The sequence below is a fragment of the Myotis brandtii genome, unplaced genomic scaffold (genome assembly GCF_000412655.1).
Source record: "Myotis brandtii unplaced genomic scaffold, ASM41265v1 scaffold216, whole genome shotgun sequence".
Classification (NCBI taxonomy): Eukaryota; Metazoa; Chordata; class Mammalia; order Chiroptera; family Vespertilionidae; genus Myotis; species Myotis brandtii.
Window position 1 is genome coordinate 4,051,341 of NW_005358092.1, and position 8,743 is coordinate 4,060,083.

Sequence of the window (8,743 nt, forward strand, 5' to 3'; positions counted from 1 at the left end):
AAGTGCCTAGGAAGGGCCAAGTCTCCTTGGGCTGGAAGGGCCATTGAGTCCCTCTGGTCCAGGCAGCTCCCCTGGCTCCTGCAGAGTGCCATCTTCTTGCCTCATTCAGTGTTGCTCACCTGTCCTGGTAGAATGTGTTTTCTTGGTAGAAGCATTTGTTATAGGTTTCCATGTGGCTAAGGCGGGTGTAGTCATTGGGGTAAACAAAGGACAGATGAACCTGGAGGTAGAGAAAGAAGCAGCAGGAGAAAGAAGGTGGGATCTTGGTAAGAAATCAGCCAACCAGAGTTGCACCTGCCCCCTCCTCCCCCTCTCCTAGGAACCTGCCCTAGTGGGGAGGGAAGGGCTGCTCTGAGCTCTGAATGCAACATCTGCTCATGCAGACCAGGATTCCACTCCACTCTCTCTTTTTTTGAATCCTCACCTGAGGATATGCTTATTGATTCTGGAGAGAGAGGGAGAGAGATTAATGTGAGAGAAAACATCAATTGGTTGTCTTCCGTACATGCCCGACCACGGATCAAACCTGCAACCCGTTGGTGTATGGGACAACACTCCAACCAACTGAGCCGCACTGGCCAGGGCCCACTCCACTCTATGCCTCCTCTCTGGGCCTAACATAACCCCTACAGGCTAGTTCTCCAGTGCACACGTCCCTCATCTCCCGACCCAGCTCATTCTCTCAGCTGCAGACCCTCCCTCCTCCTCCTGCCATCTTATCCTCTCCTACAACCTCTACACCTTTACCTGCAACCTCCCACCACCCTGGAACAACCCCTTTTGTTATTTACTTCACTATTTTTTGCCCCCTTTAAACATAGCTCAAGGCAATCACCACCCAAAACCTTCTCTGTGCCACCCCAGCCATCCTCTGAGTCCTGGTCATTCTCTCCTGCCTCCAGCACTCTCTCTGTTCTTCTGCCTCTCTAGTTTCCACACAGCCTGAAAGTTCTCTCGCATTCCCCTCCATAGCTCATTTCTCCAGTGTCTTATCTATGAGTTTAATAGGTGCTGCTGGCCGACTGGCTGGTAGGACTGACCCGGGCAGTTCAGGGTTGTGTAGCCCAGGGAGCAAAGAGTGTAAGAAGCCTCATGCCAGCCCACCTCACATCATCACTGTGGCAGAACTGGTGTATGGGGTTCCCTAAGGCAGAACTCCACTCTCAGGCTTTGCAGGGCAGTCCACCTGGGCCAGAAGCAACTTGGAATGCTCGTTCTCCCAGCCCAGGGGCCTGGGAGGCCATCCTGTCTGCTGGTATGGGACGTGGGAAGGAGAGGGAAGTCAGCTTCAGCAACCCCCCATCTCAGCCATAGGCAACAAGCCCTCTCTCACTCCTGCCCCCCACTGTCCCGGCCCCAGACTTACAAACCGGAGGCCCTGGTAGCGCTGCAGGGGGAGCCCATCCACCAGGTAGCTGGGTTTGTAGGGACAATCAGGCAGGACGTGGCGGAGATGAGACTTGGAGATCAGAGGCACTGAGGACAGTAAGGGAAGGGGATGAGGATGGGGAGTGGGAGCCAGAAATAGGGGCTGGCTTAGAGCCCCAAAGGCTCCTGGCTGAGGGATGAAGGCTGAAGTCCTCTGCCCTGAGCAGCACCTTTGTATTCACTGGAGGCAGCTGTGGCAGAGTCCATGGCCATTGGCTGAGGTTGCCAGACCAGGGCTGGCACCACTCCTCTGGGGCAGGGGCATTCACGGAGCACCTTGGCAGCAGCGGACTCAGACTCCCTAGTTCAAGGCACAGTATCGCATTGGGATCGCTGTACAGGGCTGGCCTCAATAAAGGTTTAGAGACTTCCAAGTGCAGTGCAATAACTGAATTTCCTTTGAGAAGCGGGGGATGCAGGACATGATTTTGTCATCTTTTAAAATGTACACACTCCCAAGTGTTTAAGACTCTGACACCTTAGTGGGAACATACTAGTATTTCTCTCACTGGGTAAGAAGAGCCAGAATCCAGTTAGAAACTATGGGGTTTGTGATTGCAGAGGGACACCCAGGGAACTTCTGGGTTCGAGTTCTCTTTCTAGTCCTGGGCAGTAGTTACACAAATGTTTGCTCTATAATGATTTGTGTAGTGTAAAGTTGTACATGTATGTTTTTGTAGTTTTCTGTGTGCATGTTATATTCCACACTACAATCTTCTGGGTTTGGGGACACTGGTAGAACTGACAGGTCTCCTGAGTCTCCACCCACACCACGGACCTGGCCATATACCGTCCCCAGACTGGGTGACAAGTATGCAGCCGAGGCCTCACCTCGATAGAGGGTGTCCCGGGGGTCAGGCCGAAGCATGTCAGCGAGGGGCTGCTCATCTGTGGGAAGAGAGTCTGGGGAGCCTGCATGGCTGGCTGCTGTCTGTGGGATGTGGCCCACCTCATCCATCCTTAGGAACGTCTCATCTGGGCCAGGGAGGAAAGAAAAGAGGGCAGCTGTGAGCCCTGGAGCAAACCCAGCCCAGAACCCAGGCCCTGTCTCTTTGAGGGGCCGGGGAAGAGGCTCAGTCAAGGCTCCTGTACACCACCAGAGGCAGTACAGGATGTGCTCGACCCTCTTCCTTCTAGCCCTGCCACCCATAACTTGTGGTTTCAGGTCTTTATCTCCCTTTGACTCTCTCCACTGGCCCCATGACCAGCACACACCACAATTTTTGTGTGAATTGGAAAAGAATACACCTTCCTCAAAATGTTTTACAGCTATCTGCTAGGAATTTGTCATTTTATAAGTACTAGTATGTTTAATTTATTGAACAAACACATATATAGTTCTTACTAAATAATAAGCCAGGCACGTTCTAAGCATCTTACAAATAACCCATTTAGCCCGGCCTGCATGGCTCAGTGGTTGAGCATCGACCTATGAACCAGGAGGTCACAGTTTGATTCCGGGTCGGGGCACATGCCTGGGTTGCAGGCTTGATCCCCAGTGTGGGGCATGCAGGAGGCAGCTGATCAATGATTCTCTCTCATCATTGATGTTTCTCTCTCCCTTTCCCTCTCTCTCTGAAATCAATAAAAATATATTAAAAAACAAACCAACCAAATAACCCATTTAATCTTCATAATACCACATGACATGTATTATTATTATTCCTATTTTACAGAAAAGGAACTGTGGCAAAGAGACTCTAAGTCATTTGCCTACGATCACACAACTGATAAGTGGCAGTTTGAACCTGGCAGTCTAGTCTCAGCCTGCAGACTATGCTGCCGCTCCAACAGACTAGCAATGCCTACCATGAGCAGGGTGCCCCCTAGCGTTCCGGGCAGCCCTGCTCCTCATCTGAGGGCTGGTTGCCTGTCTCTGCTCTCTGCCTCTTGAGTTCATTTGTCTTCAGCCCCAACTAGAGCTCTCCTACACCCAAGGCTAGTTACATCTGGTCCATCTATTAGTTTCTTACCTAAACTTTGCTAGGGGTCTCTTTCTTCTTGATTCACATAGAATCTATGGATTCCAATTCTCTCCTCTGCCTCTCACAGCAACCCAGCAACTCACAACCTGTCCCTCTGCTTTGACTTTGTGGCCTCTTGCTTTGGTCACCGGCAATCTCCTCCCACTCACGGTTCCATAGATGCCACCCTCTCCAGCAAACCCAGACCTTCCCTTTTCCCTCCATCCTGCCCCCTTCTCACACGCACGCCTCCCCCTGCATCCCAGTCCCCTCACAGTCCCTGCCTTCCTTCCTCCTATAGGGTTCTAGCCCTGTCTGCTCTTCCTACTCCCAGGGCGCACACGGCCCCACTTGCCAGGTGGCAATTCCTAGTGGGACCTCCAGATGAGAGTCTTGCTAAGGAAATCATAAGCAATGAAGAGTATGATGGAAGAGTTCATTTACTGAGAATTTAAAGCAGTGAGAACAGTTTCCTCTGCTCTGCCATGGCTTGGAAAGAACCACGGTTGCCTCATCTATGACATAGGAGATTGGCCTCACTCAGGTTTTTCATGTGGAGTGAGCCTCGTGGTCTCTGGATCCCCTTGAAATTATACACAAAATATGGTTTGTGGGTGCACGAAGGCTCAGAGCTTCCATCAGGTTCTCAAAGGGGTCCCTGACCCCTGAGAGTAAAGGGCCTCTGATCTTAGGTTCTATTCCTATCCCTTCACACCCACGTTCCAAGCACCTTGAGCTTTAGCCTCCACACCCCACACCCCCGACTCAGTTCCCCAGGTGGCTGAGCCTCCCGTGGGGTACCCCTGGCCTCCATCTCAGGCGAGGGGCAGAGCCTACTCACTTGTGAAGAGGGACAGGGAAGGGGAGTCAATGATGGTGAACTTGGCTCCAGGGTCATTCCGTCGCCACTAGAAGAGGAGAGAATATGGATGTGGAAGGTTGGCAGATACTAGATTTCGAAAAGGGTCCAAGGGATGAGGGAACAGGAGTGGCTAGGAGCTGAGCTAGGAGGGGCAGGAACACTCACTGCGACTTCCACGTGGTCAGTGCCCTCGTCATTCTGCTTGTGTAGCACCTCAAAGTAGTACCTGCGGGAGGCTGACAGGCTGGCGGGAGGAGAGAGCAGAGAAAGGGAAAGCTGTCTCCAGCCCCTGTGGCCACCCCTCTGCCCCACTCTTCCACTGCGCCCACCTATAAACTCCCTTGTCATTTAACCACCTGGGTTAGAGTCCCCACTCCACCACTTACGAACAGTGTAACCTTAGTTTTCTCTTCTGGAAGATGGCAATGATAATAGTACTTCCTTCACAGGACAATAGGGAGAATAAAAAATAAATAATAAATAACCCTTATAGAGTCGTTACTGTGGGCTAGGCACTGTTCTAAGAGCTTTGTATATATTAAGTCGCTTAATCCTTCTCGTAGATGAGAACACTGAGGCACAGAAATCTTGGGCAGTTTTCCAAAGCCCCGAGGTAATGTGATGGAGAGGGATTTGGACCGGCAGGCTTGTTTCAGAGCCCATGTCGTTAGCTGTTATGCTGAATTGCACCACAGAGGCTGGCACAGAGCAGTGCTCTTTGCAAGCTGGACTGTTCTTATTACCATCAAGCCAATGCATGTTCTTGCTGTGTGTGCGTCAGCCACCAGGTGGTGCTCTGACGTTGGGCTAAGTCCCCCTTCCAGCATGTTAGACTCCAGCCACTATCAGCGGGAAGGGCCTTTGTTTCCCTCCAGTCTAGCAAGGGTCCGGGACCTTTGCATTGCACAGGCGGAGCAGCAGGTGCTCGGGCTGCATAGCTGTGGACATCTTTGGGTACAGAGGACATGTGAAAGGCAAGGACTGGGAGAAGGGAGACCTATTTTTGTTTTCCAGTCCTGAGTGTCACCAAATAGCTGGGAGACCTTCATTAAGTCATCGCCCCTCTGGGCCTCAGTTTCTTCATCTGTAAAATGAGGGATGATGCGCCAGATGGTTTCTAAATCAAAGACTTCATTTACCAAAATGCACGGGTGCCCTGAACACTGAGGCCTGTGAATACGGACGGCTGGGGAGTGGAGGGGGCAGGCTGAAGGATGGCTGGGCTCTATGACTTGGATTTGGCCTCAGCACTTGGGGGAGGTTGGGGTTTCTTTGGCGCGCTTGTGCATGTCCTGACACTCCACACTCACCTCACTGGCTTGGAAATTTGACTCCGAAATTTCCCAAACTCTCCAGGGGCAGTCCACTCCTTTCCAGTCTACAAGTGTGAGGAGAGAGAGTGAAAGAAGGAGGGAAGGAGAAAATATGAAGGATGAGAGGTGGTGAGTGAAGAAAAAGGAAGGAATGAGGAGAAAAGTTGAGAGAGAGAGTGATCAGAGGAAGGAAGATGATGAGTGATGATGGGAGAGAAAACAGAAGGGAGTTAAGGGAGTGACCAAGTGACCCATGCAAGAAGCACCTCCCCGCTTCCAGAAGGGCCGCAGCATCCATCCCCTTGGGTGAGTCCTTAGCACTGAGCTAAGGAGTCTTGAACCAAAAGGAGTTATGTGGCCCAGGCCCAGCCCAAAGATGAATCTCCCTGGGGTCTTTTCCCAGCCTCAGGCTGACTCCTTCCTCCTCCCCACACCTCCGTTTACCACGGGGTAAAATGGGATGGGGTGAGAGGACGCTTCTTGTTCCCACCTTTTTCCCTGGCAATCACACCAGAGACACTAGTGGTGATGAGAGTCTACTGATGGAGGCGGGGGCCCCTTCAATGCCTGGCACCTGGACCAAGGGAGATGGGCTGAGCTGACCCACCTTGCCCACACTGGCCAGTAGCTGAAGACCTGAAACCTGGTCGTCCTGGCTCAGCCAGAATTCCGCATTGTCGTCTGCAGCAATGGCAAACTGGATTGGCCCTAGGCAGTGGGGGAGAGTCCAGGTGAGAGCAAGAACATCAGTGTCAGGGCTGAAGGCCTGTGTTATGTATAGTCATTAAATTCTCTTGGGGGCTTGGTGCGTGGCTTCCCCCCTGTAGAGTAGGTTTCTCCATCCTGGGAGACACTGCGTAGGTGGCAAGACTAGAGAGAGAGGTGAGCTAGATCCAGACTCTGCAAGTCAAGGAGTGAAAACAGCTTGGGGGTGGGGTGGACTGGATGAGACTGCAGCTGGACTCGATTTCTCGTCAAAGATGTACTAACAGGGTTCCAGGACAGACTTATTTCGCAGCCACGGGCTTATGTTCTCTGGACTCCCTAAAGAACTCCGGGGCAGGAAGTGGAGGGTGGGACGTTGGGGCTGGCCTCACCATCGGTGAAGGGGTGCAGGTAGCCAAAGATGCGGAGGCCATAGTTGGTCCATTTGGGAGATACGGCCAGCTTCCTCAGAGTTGTGCGGATCTATGCCAAGAAAGGGGAGGAAAACTGTTACCCAGAAGAGGGAAGAGAAAGTGGAGACTGGTCCAGTCAGGCCTGGTGGGAAGACCAGGAGGGAGGGAGACAGGCCGGGCCAGGGCATGGGTTCGTATGGAATATAGGGAAGATTTCCACTCCCACTGGGCCACTTTGTCCAGGTGACCGTGCAGAGTACACCACCAGCACAACTGTACACGATGGCCCTGGGCAAACCAGATGATGAACCAAAATGAGAGTCTAAAGCGGAAATGATGGCGAGGATGACAGAGACATCGAAGGAATCTCTAGGGCGGGAACAAGCAGATACTGTGCAGAGAGGAAAGAAGGGCCCACGAGATAAAGAAAAGAAAGCGAACCAGAAGTAAAAAGAAAGATGAGGAAGACAGAAGATGGGTGGGGGGGATAAGAGACAGAAGTAGGCAGAGGAAGAGGAGATGGTGTGGAGAGAGAAAGGAGAGGGGGGCCCACAGCACTCACATGGGGGTACAGAGGGAAGTGGAGGTTTCTCCTGAGCTGCTGGATGGAGCTGCCACACCAGTCTTCAAACACATGCAGGTTGGCGCGGCCCCGGAACTGTATGGGAGGAGAAGCAGGTGAGAGTAAGCACCCCAAACCTGCCCCTGCGGCCCATGACTTGAAGAGGCTGGGTGGAGACACAGGCACGGGCCACCACAGCCCCAGCACGAATGTTCCTCTCACTGTTGAAGGTCATGGCCCACTTCAGTCCCGTTCCATCCTTGGTACCCTTGGCTTCTTTCAGGAACTTTATCCTCATGGCCTGGCCCTGAGACTTGGGTGTTTTTCTTGCCATGCATGTGTGCAAATGTACATGTGTACACACACACACACACACACACTCACACATACACTCCCAGCTCTCTCCACGCAGGAAGGGGGCTGGTTTGCATTCCCCAGGCGCGGGGGAGTAACAGCCACACAGAATGGTAGAAATGACAGAGGGAACTGGAAGGAAGTGCCAAGCTGGGGTTTCAGCAGAAGATTTGCTCCCTCCTCTCCCCTTCCCCTAATGCCCAGGGAGAGGAAAGCTCCACAGCTGTCTGCGGGTGAAATCTTATCTACCCAGCGGTCTCCACGCTGGGGGCTCCCCTTGTGGGGAAGCAGCTGGGAAAGCGCTGCGGGAGGCTCCTGGGGACTCATCGGCAGACCAGGCCTCCCACCGCTCTCAGGAGCTCAAAGCCTCTCTGCTCAGGCCTCACCTGAATAATGAACCAGGTGCCCGGTCTTCCAGGCAGTCCTGGGAAGGCTCCTGGGAAGGCGGGAGCAGAGGACGTGTTCTCTCTCTCCTCCTCAGGACAGGGCATGGAGGCCTGGAGCAGAGAGCCCCTTTCAATTGAAAGGACTAAGGCAGGAGCAAGTACTCAGAGTGGGTGGAGGCCTGGAGCTGGGGGGGGAGTGGGGGAGGGAAAGCATGGGGATACTGTCCCAATTTATCCTGACAGAGAGTTTCAGATTACCCCACCTCAGCTCTTTTCTCCTCCCCTCCCCCAGAGCTTAATCTCCAGGTTGTGGGAGGTGGGACCTCAATTACTCTACACAAACAGACCCTGCCCTGCCCTCCCCATTGTGGCCCATCAGTTATCAAAATCTAAGCTGCCCTTAGGAAAACAGAGGAAGGGGCCCCCAGACTGGAAGCCCAGATAGAAGGAAGTGACATAAGGTCTCCAGCAAGAGATCTGGAGGGAGAGATGGGAGGGGAGAGAACATGGGGGTGGGGGAGAACTCCTCAGCAGGAATGTGGCTGGTGGGGTGGGCACAGGCGCCAACTCACTAGCTCACAGCTGGATCCAGAAACGACCAAGGAGAGCCCATCATTCCCCATCCCTTCAGCAGCTTGGCACTTCCTGGGTGTGCTGGCCTAGTCAGTGCTAGGAATGTGGGATCTTGGGAAGCAGCCATCACTCCAGGGAATATGAGTGGGGGGCTGGGATGGGTGGCAGAGAGGATGTGGGCTG

The 8,743-nt window shown here is 53.1% G+C and overlaps 1 protein-coding gene across 1 annotated transcript in view; it reads right to left on the reverse strand.

The window, feature by feature from the left end:
* The window catches only part of B4GALNT3 (beta-1,4-N-acetyl-galactosaminyl transferase 3), a 105,165-nt gene that overhangs the window by 10,643 nt on the left and 85,779 nt on the right, over positions 1-8,743 (reverse strand). Inside the window, exons 6-14 of the mRNA XM_014539402.1 lie at positions 7,248-7,343; positions 6,665-6,755; positions 6,175-6,275; positions 5,565-5,632; positions 4,420-4,498; positions 4,234-4,300; positions 2,260-2,403; positions 1,367-1,476; positions 120-220 (exon numbers count right to left, since the gene is read on the reverse strand). Coding sequence (XP_014394888.1) covers positions 120-220; positions 1,367-1,476; positions 2,260-2,403; positions 4,234-4,300; positions 4,420-4,498; positions 5,565-5,632; positions 6,175-6,275; positions 6,665-6,755; positions 7,248-7,343 — 857 coding nt within the window. The remainder of the gene's footprint in view (positions 1-119; positions 221-1,366; positions 1,477-2,259; positions 2,404-4,233; positions 4,301-4,419; positions 4,499-5,564; positions 5,633-6,174; positions 6,276-6,664; positions 6,756-7,247; positions 7,344-8,743) is intronic.